Source organism: Magallana gigas, chromosome 8 (genome assembly GCF_963853765.1).
Source record: "Magallana gigas chromosome 8, xbMagGiga1.1, whole genome shotgun sequence".
Lineage (NCBI taxonomy): Eukaryota > Metazoa > Mollusca > Bivalvia > Ostreida > Ostreidae > Magallana > Magallana gigas.
This window is the reverse complement of record NC_088860.1, coordinates 15392393-15416499: the sequence shown is the minus strand read 5'-3', so window position 1 is coordinate 15416499 and position 24107 is coordinate 15392393. Positions and strand designations below refer to the sequence as shown.

The 24107-nt window shown below is 34.3% G+C and overlaps 1 protein-coding gene and 2 long non-coding RNA genes across 4 annotated transcripts; 2 read left to right on the top strand and 1 right to left on the bottom strand.

Moving 5' to 3' along the window:
- Positions 1–136: 136 nt before the first annotated feature.
- LOC105335262 (uncharacterized) lies at positions 137–23061 on the top strand. 2 transcript variants are annotated; one of them, XR_010708851.1, is made up of 3 exons: positions 137–283; positions 22209–22299; positions 22881–23061. It is a non-coding gene; the product is annotated as an uncharacterized lncRNA (long non-coding RNA). The 2 variants fall into 2 exon arrangements; XR_901271.4 differs by lacking the exon at positions 137–283 and adding an exon at positions 18949–19195.
- LOC117683647 (uncharacterized) lies at positions 1170–1859 on the top strand. The gene is made up of 2 exons (XR_004597630.2): positions 1170–1451; positions 1553–1859. It is a non-coding gene; the product is annotated as an uncharacterized lncRNA (long non-coding RNA).
- On the bottom strand, positions 5220–8399 carry LOC136270481 (uncharacterized). The gene has a single exon (XM_066067899.1). The coding sequence runs from the start codon at positions 8349–8351 to the stop codon at positions 5259–5261; it is 3093 nt and encodes a 1030-aa protein (XP_065923971.1). The 5' UTR covers positions 8352–8399; the 3' UTR covers positions 5220–5258.
- Positions 23062–24107: the final 1046 nt, after the last annotated feature.

Below are 24107 nucleotides of genomic sequence, written 5' to 3'. Positions count from 1 at the left end.
AAAACGTTTAGATAACTACCCCCTTCCAAAATATATTTTTTTTATTCTCGCAGATAGGAAAGTACAACAAGCCCAAATCAACAAAAAATCACGCAATTTCTAGCTATATAATTTTTGGTATATAAAAATGGGAACTTTGAGCGTCAAATACTATCACATGCCTTTTATTATGACGTCGTACATGTCGTGTTACCTTATAAGCAAATTTTAACGTTTCAATCAGTGAAAGTGAAGATGTGTCAGAAAGTCATCTGTCCAAAATGCAACAAGCCAACTTGGCAAGGTTAGTGAACTAATATTTAGAAAATTTAAACAATTTCTTGACATTCTACGTTAAATCATAAGAAAAGTAATCCCGATACCTATTTTCAATTTTTAGATATATTTTATTTGTCAAAAACAGACGAAACTCCGTTTGTTCCTTATTTCCTTCATGTTTCATTGAAAATGACAGTTTAAAACATGATTTTTCATTGTGTTTACCAAAATTTTTAGCCCCGGTACAGCATGTCAAACAAAGCTATTGTTATGATCTTGATCTTGACCTTAAAATACACATATCTGAAATCTATTCATTTATTTTCTGGATAATCTATAATCTCTAGGAGGTTGGCACCTAGCTGAAATACTAGTAACTAGATTTTGACCCGTGCGTGCACGGGTTGACATAACATATGATATCGGACATTTAGGCCAGCATTTTTTTATTTTTAGATTTACGAAATATTTTTCAAATTATTTGGTGAGGAGGAAGGAAAAAAAATAAAAATAAAATTGAAAAATTTGTCCGTCAAGAAAAAAAATGAAAATAAAACAATTTTTCAACAATATTTTTTTTATTTTTAAAATAAGAACATGTGTCTAGGAGCTGCCTTTTTTTTTAAAAATATCTAAGTAATTTTGGTTGTTGGTGATGTTCTTATTATAACATATTTTATCCATGGGCACTGAAAATTTGTGTTGATATATTGTACATGCATGTATAAAAACGAAGGTTTTTTTTTTTATAAATACAAGTACATACTGTACATATACATTAAGACCAAAAAAAAAAATAAGGGAGTTTTCACTTCTTCCTTGCAGAAAAATAGGAAGAAGTTTGAGAAATAATTTATTTGATTAAATTAACAATGCTATTCACAAAATCAAAATTTAATAAATATTGTTACTGAAAATAAATTGGATTAGAAGCATGTCCATAAATGTCAGTAAAAAATCAAACAAGTTTTTTTATTTAAAAAAGACTAAATAACTTTTAAAATTTTATTTATTTATGTAACTATACCTTTAATAAAGGAAATGTTTCGTTATTTTGTTAGCTTTAACCTTAATGACAAATAAAATTATTCTCTTTCCTTCAGTCATAAGACCTGTGTTCAGTGTGTTTAGGGTTATTAGTCCAACCCTATGACCCACTTACAACCGTTATGTAGAGGATCTATTTCCAAACGGTTAAATTATGATTATTCTAGAATTTATTTTGCAAAAATATTTTTTTTTTAAAGTAACTTATCATTTTCTTGTCAATGAGGTGTTTTTTTTTAATTTACAGAATTGTGATAGAAAAAGACTTCAACTTCTCTTTATTGAGGAAATTCTGGCTAAGTTGCCGATCACAAAACTTAATAGGGTCGTAAATTGTAGGGTTGGACGAAAGCAAACAGGAGTAGGCCCTTTGGTGGTTTTTTGTGACTTCTAGTGCCTGTGACTTGATCGGAAAGAACTTGGTCTTTTTATTAAATCAATGCATGAACAACAATAATTCAGACTACACATACGTGATTGCATCAACATTTATTTTTATTTTTACCAGAAAGAAAACTTCGGGTCGGAGGAAAAAATAAAATAAATAGCTAGTTCAGGTCCTTTTATTTTTATTTGAATTTTTAAAAAATAGGGTCGGCGGGTTTGTAAATCGAAATTTTAAAAAATGCTGGCCTTACGAAATAGATACATTGACACATCGTATATTGTTGACATTTGCATTACCAAGCTTTAAGCCTACAATAATGATATTAATTTCACTACATTCTGCTGAGTTGGAATAATATAATCTGTGACTGCCTCCCATGATATACCCGTAATGTAGCAGAAAATCGCATAATCGCTCCAAAACGATCTTGGAGAAAATTAATAAAGTTGCATTGATAATAACAGTCAAATTGTTCATAACAAACCACGTTGAAGCTGTAAATACCTTTCTTCGAAAAGTTTAATTTTATAATTGCAGAATTCAACATTTCTTCAACAACGTTTTTTACACACCATGTTGACAATCAAAACTCCCGGGATTTTTTTTTATGGTAAATGCACTGTGTTGGAGTTATTTTCTTTGATGTACAGACAAAAAAATTCTAATGAAAACTTATACGCATTTGTTTTATCGTGTCTGAGTTTATCCATGCAAAGGTGATATTGTGGAAACATAAAATAAAGAGCCTCCCGTGATTTACCGTGAATGTAATGCGCATGCGCAAAATTGTAAAATCCAAAAAATTCAGATGATTTCCGGAATTTTTTTAGGAATTTTCGTTGATTATTAATTAGCGAAGCTTGATTGAGAAAAAATAAAAACAAATTGGTAATCTTCAAGAACCAATGATGTTTAGAATATATAAAACAAAAGACAGTACTCTTCCGATTAATTGGTATTAAAGCTAAAAAATTCGAGTCTATTATTTTAATATAGTAGTATAGATGTCAATCATCTGAAAACCTTCCGCCACAAAACTAGTCCCTTAAATTACTAACCTCTGTAAACGTTTATCACACGGGTAATATACACCACACGTATGAGATAAATAGAATTACTAGATCTTGTTACGAGTAACGAGTAGGTCTTCCGTCCGATTTGTTTTATATGATACGATGAAACATCGATATATACTAGATTAAACACCCAAGAAATTCTGTTAAACTTGTTAAAAACATGAATTGTTTGAACCCTTCCGGGGAGTACTAGAAGTGACGTGTCTCAATCACGTACAGTAACTAAAATCTCGCAGATATCAAATTTGTAAAAAGGAAAGCTACCTAAGATATTTCATATCTCACCGGAAGTAGAATTGTTTGCTTATTAACATTGTTAACATATATTCATATAAGATCGTATACTGATATATTCATTCCATGTAAAATAGATACAATAAGGAAAATATTAATTTTTAAGTGCTTCTCGTGACGTCCGGAAGTGACGACGATTCAAACAAAATAATGTAAACACAGATACATAGATAGGACTATCATCCCATAAAGTTTGGTTGTTCAATTCATCACCGTTTTTGAGATCTCGTGGACAGGAAACGGACAAACGGGTGTGATAAGTGAAAATAAAAGTTAGGATTTCTTTAACACTGGATAACTGTACATCATGTTTATCAATTTTTAGTAAAATTGTCGAACAAAAACAGTACAAAATTTCAAACAACTTGATCTGTTTGAACCCTTCCAGTGAGGACCGGAAGTGACGATTGACAAAATGAAAGCGGTTAAAAAATGTCTATCATCAATGTAAGTTTCGGGTCATAATGACTTGCACTTTCTGAAATCTTGCGGGTAAGACATTAGTCTATAAAAGGCTCTCTGAGATATTTGAGATATCTCAACGAAAGTAGAATTTTTTGTTTATTTTACATCGGATAGATGAATATGGAAGGATTATTATTAATATTTCAATTCAATTCTATGTGAAAATAAATTAAATTCGTAAACAATTAATTTTTGAAGTGCTTCCGGTGACGATCGAAAGTTATGACGAACAAACCAAAATAGTTTAAAGACATTTACAACTACAGGTCTATCATCCTACAAAGTCTGAATGCTCAAGTCCTCATCATTTTTGAGATCTCAATGTCACAATCTTTTTGTCGTGGGTCAGGAAATGGACTTTTGAAAAATGAAAAAAAAAATCCTCGAGATATAATTTTTTCTATCACTCCTGAAAATTTCAAGAAAATCTATTGAGCAATCTCTGAGAAAATCTTGTGGACAAAAAAGGGGGATACAATTTGTTCCGAATTTTCGAGCCATAGCGAGCTCTTAAGAATGGCGCCACTGGCGTAAAACAAAAACAATAGGCCCAACTTCAGACAAACAAAGCTTTTGTTTACATTTTGAATGTTGAAGTGAAAATTCCAGTTGTAGACCTGAAACGATTGTGTTAAACGTTAGCAACTGTTTATTTATGCTTAAAATGAAAAAGAAGATAGACAAATCAGCTTGAAAAAGATTTTTCACTGGCTAATAGAACCTACGTAAACAAAAACAGATCGCGAGCCTTGTTTTCATGGCAAGGAATTGTGAGCCTTGGATCTGGCTCAAAACTCTACGTCTGACTCTCAAATTTCAAATGATCATTAGAAATACATTCTTAAAGCATTATAAATAATAATCAAAGTACCGAAGAACTGACGGGAGTTGATTTTGTCGATGTTTGTTTATTTTAAAATCAATGATATTTTATTTTGCATGACAAGTGCATGTATTTTCTAATTTAAATTACGCACATTTTTATAATTTTTGGACTTTTTCGACAAGAATGTCGAGAAACCCCCATATGAATATTGTTTAATAATATTTAAAGATAAAATTAATTCAATCAAACTATGTATCAGTGATAGAAATATTTCTCGAAAATTGTATGGATCCAAGCAATATTGAACTCTAGTCTCGTTCAACCAAACGCTCGGCTGACACCGTAAATCGCCGACAAGGATTTACGGAAACAGCAGAGCGTCGAGTTGAACGAGACTATAATATTTAACTCTGGCGTAGGAATACATACAACTACAAAAAATATTTAAATTTATCGTACCATTAAAAACCTGACTATTTTCAAGGTATTTATAAATAAGTTTCCTTGAAAAACAATGCTTTAGCATACATTACATCGAATTCATCAATTATTTTCAAGAACTAAGTCTTGTCAGCAGCAATGATTTGTGCTGAGGTCCAAACACTGTTTCACTTTCGGTTTGTCTGAGTAACTGCATAGAAGAGTTGATTAAAATCACCCCCCCCCCAAAAAAAAAAAAAACAAGAAAAAATTGAATTTGACCAAAATCGTAACCATGCCCCTTTAATGAATCATATCGTCATTCAATTTAAGTTTTAATACATGTTTTTTTTTGACGGAGGGGGGGGGGGGGGGGTGTATGCATACATGCATGTATAATAAAAAAGGACCAATACGAAAAACCAAATGAAGAAAAAACAAAGTGTGTAGATACTAGTATATGTATATCTTAAGTGGTAACTATTTAATCGGTAGTCTTTTGTATATTTTGTCTCAGTATTCCTAGAATTACCTCACAGAACAATTGAATTCGGTGACATTGTAACTTGGTGCTTTCTAGAACCTCGTCTTCGGGTATCATTCTGATATACTCGTTTGCAAAAGTAAAAACATTTAAGTACGGGAGGAAGAAGGATTCAAGTTTTTCTGCTTTAGCACAGTTTTGCAGTTTTTCAAAAAGTTTAATGGTAATATCTAATTGACTGATATTTTTGTCAGCGCTTTTCAAGTCGTTTGCAACATAGAATAGGCAGTTCTTAAGCATATAACTGGAGATAGTATCGCACCCGTCGATAATTACGCATCCTTCCCAAGACAAGTCTTCAACAGCATTGTCTTCCTCAAAAGCGCTTGAGGAAGTCTGCGTCAATATGTCCCGATCCATTTTAAAGAAGTACTGTTTTGAAGACTGATTTGAAAAACTATCCATATAATCACTATTCCTACAATCTTCATCATGATCATTGTCCTTTAAGTTGGAGTCATTATCTGAAGTTTTCTCTATTGATGGAAAAGTACGTTTTGTCAAACTTTTTGTTACCACGCTGTCTACAGTTTCGTCTTCAGACACATTTAAGGTAGGGCCAATCAGTATCCACCGACTAGTATCAATTTGGAAAGATTGGACGATGCTGCATTTTCCAGCAATTAGTTCACTCTTTTCATTGTAAAATGACGAAGGTTTTCGTTGCTGGCTGGTTTTTGGAGTTAATAATCTTGTAAATCTGAAAGTTTCATCGAGTTCAATAAAACAGCATGAAAGATCACAAGCCCTGCCATTTTTGTACAAAAGAGCTCCCTCAATAAGCCCAGAACACGATTCGCTATCCGGAAGGGCTTCAGTTATCTCCACAATGTAAGTCCAACTGTTTTTTGATTTTTCAATCTTGTCTTTGTTTGACCTGCTTGATTTGTCAGATGAATCATCAAATATTTCACAGAAGTTAAATTGTTCAGAAAATAAAAGCCTGGGACAGAATTTGCTGTTCATAATTATTTTGGCTGCTGCATAACTTTCCAAATAAACACCAGGAAGACTTTTTAGATATTTCAGCTCGCTTGAAAACTGCGATATTCTAAGGTATTTCCTGTTTTGTTTAACTCGTTCTACTGGGGACTGAAACAAGAGGAAACATTCATTTTTGATAAATTCTCTCTGAGGAGCGACGTCCGGATTTCTATTTTCCATTTCCTTTGGCAACCATCTGCTGAAGCGAACTGCAGGCACCACATCGATGCTAATATAAATACTTTTCATCTCTGGTCCACACCATTCGACCTCCATATTAAGAGAGGGTTTGTCCATTGGACAATTCAACATACCGTCGAAGTAAAAGATGTTTTCTTTCCATGTATCAGGGTTATAAACTACTTCTGTAAAGAGATCTTTAAAAGTGTCTCCCACAAGGTACGACTCAAGGACAAGTCCATCTGCTAGATACTTAGCCAATGGATGAGATTCGTGGAACGACTTCAGTTTTAATTCTGCGAAACCAGTGTTCATCATCTCTTCTTTTTGGTACGGCATGCATTCCTCTGAAAAATAATCAAGGCAAAATACAAAATCAAACTCGTCTACATCCCCAATTTTGCTTCCATCTTCCGAACTACCTGATGGATAAACTGTACATCTAAAGGCAGGATCGGTTGTGCTGATCAAAATGGCAATTTTGTTCATCAACTTTAAAACTTCCTTTTTGACTTCATGGGCCTCAGACTCTTTAAACACAATGCCCATTCCTGGAGAACTAATAAGATTCTTCAGCATTTCTGCAGGGTTCTCTTGAAAGTCGACAATTTCATGTAAGATTTCGTTAATGTTTGTAACGTCTTTGTGAAATACCAGTAAGTTATTATAGTGTCTTTTAACCGGGTCTTTAAACTCAGCTTCATTTGGTTTGTCAGATAGAAAGTTACACAGTTTATAATTTCCTACTCTCCAAGCTAGGTCTACTGGAGTGATGCCGTTGTTATCTGTGACGTTTCGAGGGACGCCTTGTTTAATAAGAGCCTTTGCCATTCCTTGATTACCATGCCACGCAGCATAGTGAAGAAGAGAGGAACCAAACTTGTCTTTTTCATGTACACTGACTCCGTTCTCTAAAAATAGTTTGTACACTGGTTGACGTTGTGATGCAAAATCTTTTATGAACACTATATTTTGTGGAGAGTCCTCGGGGGAATACAGGTCCATATTAGTGATTGGTGATCGGCCAAAAATGTCATGGACCGTAAAATCTGCCCCGTGTTGTTTCAGTAAGTCAAAACAGTCAGTAGTAAGCACTCTAAAAAGTGCTGTTTGACCAAATATGTCTCTGATGTTGACATCTGCACCCGCCTGCAGCAATATATCAACTAATGAAGCATCTTCATGTGACACAGCATTCATTAAAGGTGTCACGCCAATGGCCGATTGGGTGTTGACATCGGCTCCCATCTTAACCATTTTTTGGATTGTTTCTTCTCTAAAACCATGGTGACTGGTATAAAGGTGAAAAGCGGAGCATCCGTTTATATCTTTAGTGTTAAGTAAGCGTTTAACCGGACAATATTGAATTATTTTTCCTTCCAAGAGATCACTTATGAAGGATTCTGTTTCTTTTACTACTATCTGGTGGTAAACGTCATTTTCTCCAAAGCTTTCATGAAACCCAGTCATAAATTTGTTTAATAGGTCTTCTCCGATCTCAAAATGTCCGTTATTTAGTAATAATAGGTCATTTAGTAAATACCGTATTATCAATGGTGTAAATGCGTCATAGTTGAAGAAAACTTCATGCAATGGTGTATTTTGGAACTTGTCTTTAATATTTAGATCAGCACCATTACTCAGAAGAATAGACATCGCACTCAACAGATTGGTCATGTCATCAATCTCGTTCTTCTCACACAAGCAATGCAAGGGTGTTTTGCCTCGGAAATCCTGCGCGTTAACATCATAGCCACCCGTAGACAACAGTTCTTCCATTTTGTCCACATCACTCTCCTCCGCCGCCAGATGAAGATGAGTCTTGCCCACACTATTACAAACCACACCCTTTGTGTTCTCGACACTCATTATGTAGCCTTATTCAGAAGATCTTCCGGATTTGAACTACCTTTCCAACTTCTTGTACTTTCGATTTGCTTTAAAACCAAATATTTCAAAATCCCACTATTAGATCATTCATGCACACTCGGCATATCTCGGCCGATTCGTATCTCATCTAATGTAGGTTACGGAATCGGCCGAGGTTTGCCGAATGCATTCATGCAGTGGAATGAAAATATAAACACTAGAGGGACGTTTTGGGGGGTTTTGTTAGGGTTTTGTAAGGTGTAAGAGAAAAATTATCCCAGTCAATAGTGTACTAGATTTGTGCATCAATTATACTCTAGCTAGGACTTTAGATCAATTTTCAGTAGTCCAAACACCTTAAATGTGGCAGTTTTTGGGGACGCTGTCATTTAAGAAGCGTTTTAAAAAGATTCTAATGTAAAATGAAGCTGAAAAATTATTTGTTCAATTTAGTTTGAAAATTTGTATCCATTTTCGATATGTTTTACATGTAGGTTGCCAAGCAGACAATACTTGATAAATTGCTCGTACAGTTAAAGCAATGTACACACGTAATATTTATGGTAAAGATCGAAATCGATATAACGTGATGCACATTGGTATACAACAGGCATGACTTGGCTACAATTTATCTGACTTGATTACATGAGTCGAATCCCCTTGAAGGAATGATTTTACAAATTGCACGAGTTGAATTTGAAATTCGAGGGATATATTAATTTATCCACAGAAATCTTCATTTTGAAATTTAAATGAAATAAGAAAAAAATATTTCGTATTAATCTGTTAATTGGGCATTTTTAAAGACTACAGCACGCTTTTTAATAGTTAATAAATATATGTTCATCACATTATACAAATATGAAATGCTTGAAATTCGAATAACGGTTAGATCATCGCACGACGTGCCCTTGTCTTAGTCACACGCTTGTATAAAATGTATCAGTTATCTAGGAAGATCATAGGAAATTGAAGCCTCCTCCCAAAAACTTCACATCAACAAAATCTGAGGGTGCTACAATATTGCAGCTATAAACAAAATTATATAGTATATGTGTATAGTAAATCATCGTTCAAGAACGAGCTTTCATTACCCACGTTTATCTCCCGGTCATAATTCCCATACACCTATATAAAGTAGAATAGGCGTGTACTCTAATTTCCATCAAGTACATTTCGACGGAATTATAATCTATGCTGGAAGGAGGAGAAACCGAAACCACCTCTAAAACAAGGAGCAATTGATAGCTCCATAATCCACCATGTAGAAGCCTGTCTAAACTAAAGAGAAATTTCTAGGAAACAAGCTAAATGTAAAAATACTGCATCGGTAAATGTACCGTATTGCTGGTTATTTTGGCGGGAATATAATTTTGGCATATTTTGGCGATTTTTGAAATTGTCAATTTCTTTGACAGAAAATATGATACAGACTATAGCAATTTAGCAATAATATTATCTCGCCTGGTCATATTCCCGTTTCGCACACATTTTTTCGATCGCTCATTTTCAAATGTGTGCAAAATTGGAACAAACCAACCAGCACCAGGGATGTTACTTGTAACTTTGTTGTTTTAGGAGACATATCAGATCCATTATTAATTCAGATGCAGATAATTGTTTGATTAACGGTTTCTTAGCTAACTTTGAAATTGAAATTGGTTGTTAATAAGGTAAACTTTTTTCATGCCTTTATTAAGTACTACTTATTTAGTATTTAGGAATTCTGTTGAAAATATATAAGTGTGTAAAGCTAGGGTCTGAAAATAAAAAATAAATAAATAAATTTTACCATCATGCAATGGTGCCATATAAGATTTTTGTTTCAGTAAATTAACTTCTCGGCTACATATATTGAAAATTAACTGACAGTAGATTTTTCATAAAGGGTAAAGGATTCATTAAAATTATATCAGCCAATATAAATGGTATACAGGCCCAAATCCGCCAAATTTGTGTCCCTCCAAAAAATACAAAATATATGTATAATTTTACATAACACTTAGTATGTATTTTATGTTCATGTACATTATTCTTCTATATGTATTTATCTATATTCATTAATGAAGACTATTTGCCAATAAACTAAAAATTGCCCGCACCAAAGTAACTGCTCACGCCTTTGGCATTTAACACGGGTAAAATGATGTCTGTAAACTATAGCTGAATTTTAACTGATAAGTAATTATTGTAAAATTAAACAAAAAACGTACATGTTCTTTTATTTTTGATAAGCCAGCTCGAAATAGCAAAAATAAGAGTAAGGTAATGGACACGCATTGGCGGATCCAAGTCAGTAGTATTAAGCATCAAAATATATACATGCAATGAAATAATATTGAATGATTACGAAAAGAGTGAATATATTTACTGAGAACTTACTTGGAGTATACATAGAAGTTCAGATTAAACAAATGTTGAATAAATACGATACAGACAATTCGTTTCTTGAATGCGCGAATTAAGATTTGACAGGTAGAACACTTACGAATTTGAAGCGCGACCTCTGGTGAGAAAATGGAATAGAACTTTCCAGAACGGGGTAACAAAGAACGCATGTTGACTAATTAAGGTCATGAGGAATATGTAAGATTTGCCAAATTTTTAGTAAACTAACATTAAAACATCAGAAGTATAGTCTTGGCAATATTTTGAGCTATCAGCTGAGGTCAAATCTGAATATTGACCCTTCACGTGTTAGCATTACCCACTATCAATTATTTTTTTTAAATATACGAATCTTAAATCTACTCATTTATTTTCTGGATTAACCATCATCTCTTAACATCATGTTTCAATGAATCATTTTGTTATCCAATTTAAATTTTAACTTTTTTCGCCGGAAAAGGGGGGGGGGGGGGGTTATGCATACATGCATGTGTGTCAACATTATAAAATAAGCCTAATACGGAAAATCAAGTGAAGAAAAAAGAAAGTCTATATATACATGTATATGTATATTTCATGAATGTATCTATGTCATATGTACACAAGTGAATTGTCACATTTTAATCGGTAGTGTTTTGTATATTTTGTCTCAGTATTCCTAGAATTACCTCACAGAACAATTGAATTCGGTGACATTGTAACTTGGTGCTTTCAATAACCTTGTCTTCGGGTATCATTTTGATATACTCGTTTGCAAAAGTAAAAACATTCAAGTACGGAAGGAAGAAGGATTCAAGTTTTTTTGCTTTAGCACAGCTCTGCAGTTTTTCAAAAAGTTTAATGGTAATATCTAAAAGACTGATATTTTTGTCAGTGTCTTTCAAGTCGTTTGCAACATAGAATAGACAGTTCTTCAGCATATAACTGGAGATAGTATCGTAACCATCTTTAATTTCACCCCCTTCCCAAGACACGCCTTTATCCTCTGCGGTAAATTCCTTTAATCTAGCATTTGGTGATGTCCCCATCATACTGTCCTGACCTATTTCCAAGCAGTTATCAGTTTCCATGTTCTGGATCTTGGGCTGTTCTGGAAGGCAATATTTGTCCTTATCATCACGAACTCTGCAATTTCCATTCTGATCATTGGCCTCTAAGACGGATTCATTATCTGAAGCTTTCTTGGTTGATGGAAAAGTACGTTCCAGCCACTCAGCGACTGTCAGGTTCTGGTTTTCTTGGCTGGTTAAACTTTTTGTTATTACTTTGTCTAAAGATTCGTGTTCACGCACGTTTAAGGTAGGACCCAACTGTATCCACCGGCTGGTATCCTTTTGGATAGATCGAACAATACTGCATTTTCTGGCACGCAGTTCACCATTTTCTATGTAAAAGGAAAGATTTGAAATTTCTACTCGCTGGTTTTCTTTTGGAGTAAATAATCTCGTACACCGCAACGTTTCATCGATTTCAATAACGCAACGTGAGAGATCACAGACGCCGCCATTTTTGTACAATATTGTTCCCTCAATGAGACCGGAACACGACTCGCCATCTTGGGAACATTCGCTTTTTGAATCCTCTGACATTTCTGATTCAACCACTTGATTTTCCAAATTATCATTTTCTTCAACAATTTCCACATTTTTAGTCCAACTGTTATCTGATTTTTCACTCTGGTCTTCGTCTGAACTACTTGCTGTGTCAGATGAATTAACAAAAATTTCGTCGATGTTAATTTCTTCAGAGAACAATAACCTTGGACAGAATCGGTCGCTTATAAGTATCTTTGCCGCTGCATAACTTTCCAAATATACACCAGGAAGACTTTTCAGATATTGCAGCTCGCTGGAAAATCGTGATATTCTTAAGTATTTCCGTCTTTCTTTGTTACGTAGTTCTGGCGGCTGAAACAAGAGAAAACATCCATCTTGGACTGATTCTCTCTGAATAGCGAGGTCCTGATTTCTAGTTTCCATTTCCCTTGGCATCCATCTTGGAAAGCACACTGCAGGAACCACATCGATGCTGATAATGATCTCCTTCATTATTGGTCCACACCAATGAATCTCCATATTGAGAATGGGTTTGTCCGTTGGAAATTTCAACAGACCGTCAAAGTAAAAAACATTTTCTTTCCATGTATCAGGGTTATTAACGGCGTTTGTGAAGAGATCTTGAAAAGTGTCTCGAACAATAAACGACTCAATGACATGTTCATCTGATAAATACTGCAACAACGGGTGAGATTGATGAAACGGCTTCAGTTTTAATGTTGCGAAACCAGTGTTCATCATATCTTCATCTTGATAGGGCATACATTCTTCTGAAAAGTAATTGAGACAAAATGTAAAATCAAATTCGTCTGCTTCCCCAATTTTGCTTCCATCTTCAGAACTGCCTGTTGGATAAACCGTACATCTAAAGGTAGGATCAGTTGTGCTGATCAGTATGGCAATTTTGTTCATCAACTTTAAAACTCCCTTTTTGATTTCATAGGCCTCAGACTCTTTGAACACAATGCCCGTTTTTGGAGAGCATATAAGATTATTCAGCAGTTCTGAAGGGTTTTCTGGAAAGTCTTCCACTTCGGGTAAAATCTCATTTATGCTTTTAACGTCTTCATGATATACCAACAAGTTAATATAATGTCTTTTAACTGGGTCTTTAAAATCAGATTCATTTGGTTGGTCAGATAGAAAGTTACCCAGTTCATAATTCCCAACTCTCCAAGCTAGTTCAGCTGGAGTAATGCCGTTGTTGTCTGTGACGTTTCGAGGGACGCCATGTTTAATAAGAGCCTCGGCCATTTCTTGAGCACCATACCACGCAGCATAATGAAGAAGAGAGGAACCGAACTTGTCTTTTGCATGTACACTGACTCCATTCTCTAAAAACAGTTTATACACAGGCTGACGTTGCGATGCAAAATCTGAGATGATCACTCCACTTCTTGGGGAGTCCTCAGGGGAATAGAGGTACACGTAGGTGATTGGTGGACGGCCAAAGATGTCACAGATCGTAAAATCTGCCCCGTGTTGTTTCAGCAAGTTAAAACAGTCAGTAGTAAGCACTCTAAAAAGTGCTGTTTGACTAAATATGTCTCTGATGTTGACATCTGCACCTGCCTGCAGTAATATCTCGGCTAATGGAGTTTTCCTATCTAACACAGCATCCATCAAAGGTGTCACACCAATGGCCGATTGGGTGTTGACATCGGCTCCCATCTTAATCATTTTCTTTATTGTTTCTTCTCTGTAATCAAGCTGATTGATATACAGTTTAAAAGCGGAACAACCGTAGTTGTCTTTCGTGTTAAGTAGACGTCTGACCGGACAAGGTTGAATTATTTTGCCGTCCAAGAAATCGTTGATAAATGACTCTGTATCCACTACTATCTGTTGGAAATCGTCCTCCTCTCTCAAACTGGCACGAAACCCAGTCATAAACCTGTAGAATATGTTATACCCGACATTGTTGCGAGACTCTATATCGAATTTTCCGATAGAGTTTTTCAGTAAATACCGTATAATCATTGGTGTAAATGCGTCATAGCAGTAGAAAACTTCATGCAATGGTGTATCTTGGAACTTGTCTTTAATATTTAGATCAGCACCATTCCTCAGGAGAATAGACATCGCACTCTCCAGATTGGTCATGTCATCAATCTCGTTCTTGTCAAACAAGCAATGCAAGGGTGTTTTGCCTCGGAAATCCTGCGCGTTAACATCATAGCCACCCGTAGACAACAGTTCTTCCATTTTGTCCACATCACTCTCCTCTGCCGCCATATGAAGAGGAGTCTTACCTAAACTATTACAAATCACACCCTCTGTGCTCTCGACACTCATCATGTAGCCTTATTCAGATCTTCCGGATTTGAACTACCCATTCTAACTTCATGTACTTTCGATTTGCGTTAAACCTCCCACAATGGGCGCGCTTGATTTTACCAAAAGGTGTACACCGTGTACACTTTTGTAAATCAAGTGTAAAGGTGTAGCGTTTAGGTGTACACCGGCTGTACTTTTCTACACCGAGTCAGGGGCATGTGTTGTTGAGTGTAGCACTGAAACCAATATGGCGGACGAATGTTATGATAGAAACTTGGAAAATGATTTTAAGTAATGAACGGATTAGAAGTCGCATAAAAGTTGTCGTTTGTGTGAAAGACATTAAATTTGAACAATCGCAGCTTCTTGGGCCTTTCTGGCAAGCTCGGAAATATACCTCGAATGTCTTACCTAGGCGTCCATGACAATCCCCCTTTTTATAAAACATGATATAAATACAACACATTTTACGATCTGTTAAGATGTGTGATATACTTCATTAAAGTCAACGATATACCCTAAAATAGAACACAGAAGCGACATACGAGGCTGTCTAGCCGATACTTATTTTAATGGGAAATGACTCCATTTTGTATAAAATTCTAATTAATACATTCGAGGTGTTTTTCTGAGCTTGCCGGAAAGGCCCGAGAAGTTGCGATTGCAAATTTGAAATGTGTGTTTATTTTATTACATTTATATCACCCAAAAAAAAAAAACTATTAATTGTCGCAGAACAGCAGATTCTTTGTTAAAACTGCACCCTTTTCCGTCATATTCATTCTTAACTTCCCTACACCATGTACACTACACCATTGAAGTGGTCCCAAAGATAAACAAGTCCACTTATAGGTTCTTCATTTATTCAGATACATTGATTTAAGGATTAAACCATGTAATATAATTAATAGATATCAGCATAAAAATGATCAATGTTTACAATAAGTTTCAGGATAAAAATATACAATCATACTCAAATATATATTCATGAAATATATTAATGCTCAGAGTTTACTAATCAAACTATTTGTAAAGAAGGATAACTCTGATTATAATGCATCATTTTTTCAGTGTCAAAAAGAGTTATTGCCCTTAAACACAATTTACAAAAATATAGAAATATGTTCTATATCTTTATCAATATCAATATTTAATTAAATAAAAACAAACTTTCAATGTAGCTCCTTTGTAGATCACATTATATCAAGATACATATAATAAACATAAAAATATAACTTTGCAACGATCACCTGTTTATGGAACAAGGTTTCACAATCCTGAATACTCTGACAAAGGTACTCTCTAACTACAAGTATTAAATATGGTAACAATAACTAACCTTTCAACTATTAGAAATGATATACTATAGCTTAGATATCAAAACTATTAATTACTGGGATAATTTATAAAATACTTTCTTTCATAAATAAGGTATTATAACCTCAAAAAGTAGAATTAGCCAAATGTACCAATAAACAGAAAATACAGTCATTACTTCGGGTAAAATCTCATTTATGCTTTTAACGTCTTCATGATATACCAACAAGTTAATATAATGTCTTTTAACTGGGTCTTTAAAATCAGATTCATTTGGTTGGTCAGATAGAAAGTTACCCAGTTCATAATTCCCAACTCTCCAAGCTAGTTCAGCTGGAGTAATGCCGTTGTTGTCTGTGACGTTTCGAGGGACGCCATGTTTAATAAGAGCCTCGGCCATTTCTTGAGCACCATACCACGCAGCATAGTGAAGAAGAGAGGAACCGAACTTGTCTTTTGCATGTACACTGACTCCATTCTCTAAAAACAGTTTATACACAGGCTGACGTTGCGATGCAAAATCTGAGATGATCACTCCACTTCTTGGGGAGTCCTCAGGGGAATAGAGGTACACGTAGGTGATTGGTGGACGGCCAAAGATGTCACAGATCGTAAAATCTGCCCCGTGTTGTTTCAGCAAGTTAAAACAGTCAGTAGTAAGCACTCTAAAAAGTGCTGTTTGACTAAATATGTCTCTGATGTTGACATCTGCACCTGCCTGCAGTAATATCTCGGCTAATGGAGTTTTCCTATCTAACACAGCATCCATCAAAGGTGTCACGCCAATGGCCGATTGGGTGTTGACATCGGCTCCCATCTTAATCATTTTCTTTATTGTTTCTTCTCTGTAATCAAGCTGATTGATATACAGTTGAAATGCGGAACAACCGTAGTTGTCTTTCGTGTTAAGTAGACGTTTGACCGGACAAGGTTGAATTATTTTGCCGTCCAAGAAATCGTTGATAAATGATTCTGTATCCTCTACTATCTGTTGGAAATCGTCCTCCTCTCTCAAACTGGCACGAAACCCAGTCATAAACCTGTAGAATATGTTATATCCGACATTGTTGCGAGACTCTACATCGAATTTTCCGTTGGAGTTTTTCAGTAAATACCGTATAATCATTGGTGTAAATGCGTCATAGCAGTAGAAAACTTCATGCAATGGTGTATCTTGGAACTTGTCTTTAATATTTAGATCAGCACCATTCCTTAGGAGAATAGACATCGCACTCTCCAGATTGGTCATGTCATCAATCTCGTTCTTGTCAAACAAGCAATGCAAGGGTGTTTTGCCTCGGAAATCCTGCGCGTTAACATCATAGCCACCCGTAGACAACAGTTCTTCCATTTTGTCCACATCACTCTCCTCCTCCGCCGCCATATGAAGAGGAGTCTTGCCCAAACTATTACAAATCACACCCCTTGTGTTCTCTACACTCATCATGTATCCTTATTCAGAAGATCTTCCGGATTTGAACTACCATTCTAACTTCTTGTACTTTCGATTTGCGTTAAAACCAAATATTTCAAAATCCCACTATAAGAATCATTCATGCAGTGAAATGAAAATATAAACACTAGAGGGAATGGCAAGCAAATACATTTGTACGGTGTAAGAAAAAAATAATCCCAATCAACAATGAGCCAGATTGGTTCATCGTTGATACTCTAGCAAGGACTTTTAATAGATCTATTTTAGTAGTCCAAATACCTTAAGTATGGCAGCATTTGGATACGCTGTTATTTAAGTAGCGTTTTAAAAATGATTCTATTAGAAAATGAATATGAAAAGGTATTATCTTAATTAAGTTTGAATATTTGTATCAATTTTTACATTTATTTTACATGTATATTGCCAAGGAGACAATACTTGATAATTATTCCTTACAGTAAAAGCAATGCACCGGTATGTAGTGTTGTTAGATTTATGGTATAAAAATCGATATAGCGTGATGCATATTTGTATACAACAATCATGACTTGGCTAAAATTTATCTGAATTGATTACATGTACATCACTGCTTGGGTCTAATTTCCATGAAGGAATGAGTTTACAAATTTTGACAAGCAATATTTATAAAGAAAAGAAAAAAAGGACAACTACTGAGTATCTAAAACCTTCAATTTTTTTTTTTTGGGGGGGGGGGGCTAGCGTGGTATGAATATCACTTCAAAATTTCTTTCTTAATTTCCTTATTTTCATTTCAATTTTTTTTCCAAACTCTCATAAAGGTGAAGGGGGGGGGGTGGCAATTCCAGAGTAATTCAATTTTTTAATCTATAAATTAAAGAAAAATGTTTGCTGCGAGAAAAAGTGGGGTGGGGGCAGGACGATGATAATTCACATACACCTTTATAAAGTAGAATAGACGTGTACTCTAATTTCCATGAAGTACATTTCGTTGAAATTATAATTTACGACAGAAGGAGACGAAACCGAAACCAACTCTATATGATGATGTGTGATTTAGAAAAATTCAAGGAGCAATCGATAGCTCCGTAAACCACGGAGAAGCATGTCTATACAAAATAGTACATTTGAGAAAGAAGCTAAATGTAAAATACTAAATGTATACCAAAATATGTATTTTTTTATGTACATGTATAATATGTATACATTTTACCTAACACATATTTTATGTACATGTCCTTTATACTTGTATATATATATATGTATTTAATAACTATAAATCTACTTATAGAATTTCATTAAAAAAAATAAAAATAAATATTTTTGATATTGACTCTTTCAATAACTCATTACTGAATCCGTTAATATATATACGAATATTTTCTAATCATTTCCCCGTATTAGCACACCACACCATAAATCGCGCAATTTAAAATGGGGGGGGGGGAGGTTACTAATATTATGATTGCATAGATTGAATACAATACATCCAAGAACATAAAAATACGAATGACATATTTCAAAAACCATTTTGTCATTGGACTGATTAAATGACATTACAAGTCATTGTTCATTTAAAACAGAGAACCTCGCACAGGATTATAAAGCGAATTCTGAACCAAGTTCAAGGTCAATGGCATGCATTCCGCTGTGAGCGGCTGTCACGTTTGTTTCCCGCTCTGACTATTATTATCGTGAACAGTGTGCACACAGTCGGGTGTTAGAGTAGGTACGTTCAGTGCGCCTCACTAATTTATAATAGATTGGATTGAGAACTGCGAGAAGAGTATATAAAATACCATTTAACGTGAGGCGGACAGCATCACATATTACATCAATAATAATGTGCTTCAAGACCAAATGCGGAGGCTGCGGCAAAGCAACATGGGCCGGTAATTTTTTTTTATTATAATTTGATTATATTTATTTCAAACTTTACGTGATATTCAGTTATACAGTTGACGGTAATTTAATTTAGAATATAAAAAATCCGATTGATCGAGATATGAAATCACTGTTAGCATGTATGCCATTGTGGATAGTTATTATATCTTGTGTACATATATATATCTATGTAGGCTTCTTTAGATATAAAATGTATTTTGTACGGATATTTGAACATATCAGTATATTATCATGTTTATGCATTGAGATTATTTATGATCTGCAATAGCGTGGTGTTGCGTCGAGATATATCCGCGTAATACTCAGATATCGGAGCTTAATGTGTCATTTCTAACACAGACACATACATGTATATCCGTGCCATTGTACCAACTCCTTCGTGATTTATAACCAACGAATATAAATATACATGTACTCTGCAGGAAAGCGCCAGTTATAATTCAAAATAGTTAAACAATATCAGAAAATAGAACCGCTGAGTCATACCAAGAAATCATTTAGGCAGAAATTGTTTTGTCAATGACAAAGATGTAGCGACTATACTCCAAACAGACATAATTTGATTGTTAGTTTTGTGAAGAATTCTGTGATTTTCAGACTTTTAATGTAACGTCATTTTATGAACTAGCCGTATGTTGTTTTACTGTCCATTTTGGTGTTGAGTTGCGTGTCCTCTGTGGCAATTCCATAATTAAGCATGTTAATGTTACGAATAGAATTTGTGCCCTTCCATATTCCAGTACGACTAATGAAAGAGAAAAGTCAGTAAATGGCTTGATGTCGATCCGATTTAATCCAGTGTCATCCGATATTACAGGTGACAATGAGAAATAAACGTACCATAACAATACTTTGGTGATGTGATGAAAATATCTCAACCCATTTATCATCTTGACAGATTGTATTACATTAGTAAACTAAATGTATTAAAAATGTAATATTTTTTATGAAATTTGGGAGAAATCATTCTCGAACGAGTCATTTATTTTCATTAAAAAAACCGTCGTAGCAACATCAAAGAAAAAATGTGTGAGATCACGACACAGCTACTGGACGTTAAAATACCCCAACCTATACAAAGTGCATATTTCTCCATGAAGAAGTTGAATTTTGTCTTGCTTGCTTTGCACAATATAGTATTCTTTCTCAACAATTATCTATTTTTTTAAACTTCGTCATATTTTAATGTTAAAAAATTGAAGGAACATAGAAGGAACATGCCTGGATTTTTATTCCTTAACCAGTATTAAAGCTTATGTCACATGAAAGATTCTCTAGAGGAAAATAAATAGCAAATCCGTGATGGCTTTTACTACTGACAATTAGTACAGAAACAGCATCACTTTAAATGCTGTTTTCTAAAAATAAAAATAAAAATAAAAACAAGTTTATGAACTCAAAACGTATGAAAGATTGCTAGGTGATAAGCATTAGGTCAGTTTCTCTCTATATAAAACAATAAATCACAGTTTATTGACATAGAATGACACAGTGTTGTAACATATCACATGTGTAACGCACCCCACTCATATCCGGCTCATGTGTGTCTTCGAAATATTATTCGATATCAGTTGCAAAATAATTAATATGTGTGAATAAAATCCGTGATTCTGCATCATCATGGTACTAAATTGTTTATCAAAAACCTTACGGTCAATGTCACTTTTAAGACACTTGAATCAAAACGTAAAGTTTTTATTTAAATTATTTTCAGTAGTATTTTAGTAAAGCTATTGGTTATAAATAGTTATACAGCAATATAAAGGTAATGGGGGCAACAAGTTGATTTGCTCAGGTGAGCAATATGGCCAAAAAGCCTCTTGTTTTTATTTCACATTTATTCCATTTCTTTTTTTTACGTTGTATTATAAATGTATTGTGCACATGTACTTTATTGTGCGCGAACTATCTGAAAAGAGGGATGAACTATTGAATGAATGAACGAACGAATGACAAGAACTTTCCAAATATTTTCAGATTTGCAAACCTTGTTTTTTATGATAATTATACAAGATGCACCCTAAGCGCATCGTTATATGTAAATTGCACAGAATTACTCTTAATTGGGCATGATATACTTTGAACGAAGCACTGTTGTTAAAAATTGGTCCATATTTTTTATTGCAAGAAATAGTTTTAAAATTTCAGAATAACAATAAAACTTTGATCGGTACTCATGCTGTCTCTATTTTACCCACACGGCGAATCTTAACTAGCTTTTACCTGGAAATCCTTATTTTATCAAGAATCTTGTGGCCATTAATAAGTTTTGATCGATAAAACGCGTCTTAAACTGTTTATGCATGAATTTGTCACTGAAAGAATTGTACAGAAAAATCTTGATCTACCAAGTTACATCGTTATTTACGAATTTGAATGTGAACATTTACTTTGATGTGAGAGTTTAAATATTTTACCTGAATTTAATTTCCAAAAATATAACGCATAAATTTTATTCAGCTAGATAACCGTTGGGATTTATGATGGATTAGAACATCCGACTGATTGTAAATTAAATGCATTTATTCAGCATAAATCATTTGCAGCTGCTTAGTATTAAACCACTGCATGGTGGGAAAAAAAGCAGAATTATGATACATGTAATGTTAATTGAAGGAGCAAATGGAATGGACCTTATAAAATATTCCCTTCAAATTTCACTTGTCACTGTTCAAATAAAATAACAATAGCAAACAAGGCACAATAATTAAAATTCTATATTATATCTAAGATTTATTTTGGTCGAGATTTATATAGTTTTCGTGGTATCAACCTATATGATAAAAATTACATTTGTAAAATCGTTCCTCTTTCGATACGCTATTGACGTATCGAAGAGGTGTGTGTGGTTTTTTTTTTTCTTAATAGCTGTAAATATTTCAGTTATTTGTGCAATCGGTTATCATCTTTTTGGGGATGCAGTTTTTTTTTATACAGGAGTTTTCCTTTGTTGGGAATGATTATATTCTGTAACGATGACGTAGTGTTATCTATTTTTAGGCTGTGGGAATCACATCGAGAGCGCCCTGAAGGACGTTCCCGTCAATGAACGTTGTAAATGTCCGCGGGACTCGAAGAAGTAAGCTTCCAGGTATATTCACTGCTATTCCGGCCAAGTGAAAAGGTTCCATATTATTAACCAAGCACTTCGAGACACACACACACTCTCTCTCTCTCTCTCTCTCTCTCTCTCTCTCTCTCTCTCTCTCTCTCATATTAATCTTAATGCACAACTGCGTCTCTTTCTTGTTCTCTCAGCTACTAGAACTAAAAACAAATTGAAGTGCATAGCAATATCTATATGACTTGTTTTGAAATGACACTTACTTAACTTAATCATATAAGAGCCACTCTGCCTATCTTTGTCTGCTGTAGTTTCATCAATATTAGTTGATCACAATTTTTCGTGGATTTTAGCTTTGACTTGCTTTACGAATACAAATATGTATCGGAGTAAAATATAATAGAGTGTTCAGATATTGTTGATCAAACCTTTGTCCGCAAATTTGTAACGTGTCCCCCAAACACTGTTTTAAAATTAAAATAGTGATGTCTATACATGAATATTATTGAAACCAATTAATTTAAGTTTCTTCTGTTTGTCTCTCATTTCTTTCTTTTTTCTTATCTCCCAGAAGTTTAATATACTTGATGTTTATTTATACTTTTCAGGTGCTCGATAATGTGACAATGGACCAGGAAATCCTCACAGTTTTTTTTTATTTCATTTTGATTTTGAATGTGTTTGTACATATGAACATTCCTTATTGTCTCATGATGTGTGTATATACCGGTAATTGCGATTTCTACAGTATTGTTTAATTTTTTTCAGTTAATAAAAAACAAAGCATCACGCAGAATTTTTTTCAATAATTTAATTTTCTGGTTGTAACGCGGCATTTGATTGGACAGAAAAATTTATTTAATTTGTATAACCTGGTTTGAACGTCATAATACACGTCACAAAAACGTACTTATCCGCGAAGCGGATTATAAAGCGTAAACTGCCCCAACCCAGGTTATACTCGTATAGAGTTCTTTGGTATACATTGATGCAACATACTATTTCACGTAGCTCTTGATTTAGGCGAAAAATATGGTTGACAGTTTTTTATTGTCATTTTTTCATGCATACCCATCTGGTCGGTATCAATAGTCGATTTCCGAGATATCGATTCGTTTAACAAAATCTATTAAAAATGTTTCACAAGTCACGTGACTACGGACAATGTGACGTTTCAGCGGTATATCGGAACGATTTCACTGAATAAAATGGGTAACAGAGCTCGAAAGTGGCCTTGATGTTGAGGTACTGGCCGACATCTTCGCAATATCTTGCTCGAGTATAAGCCGCATATTTATAATAACCTGGGTGATTTGTTACAACTAGAACTCAAGTTTTTAATTCAATGGCTGACCAGAGATCAAATTCGTCTGAAACTACCTATAAAGTCTTCAAGTGCTTTCCGAGAACTAGAGCTGTAATTGACTGCATCGAGTTTTTTTATTCAACGACCAAGCCTACCATCTAGACAGCGTGTCACTGTGACATGGAGTTCATACAAACACCATAGCACTGTTAAACTATGGGTTTCTAATTCCCCATTAGGCCCATTTACATTTTTTTCAAAACTTTGGGCTGGTTCTGCATCTGATAAAAAGATAGTTAAAGAATATGAATAACTTAGAGTATCGTATAACATACGTCAAAATTAATTCACTCCTTAAATAACTCAAAAATATTTAATCATTATAATATCTTTATATCACAAACCAACTTAACCATCCATGATTCGAAATTATGAAAGAAAAGTGAGACAGTAACATAGGAAGTCAAACAATCACGACGTTATTGCTATTGAAAAGTCAAACAATTTTTAGAAGTCAACGTATTTTGTA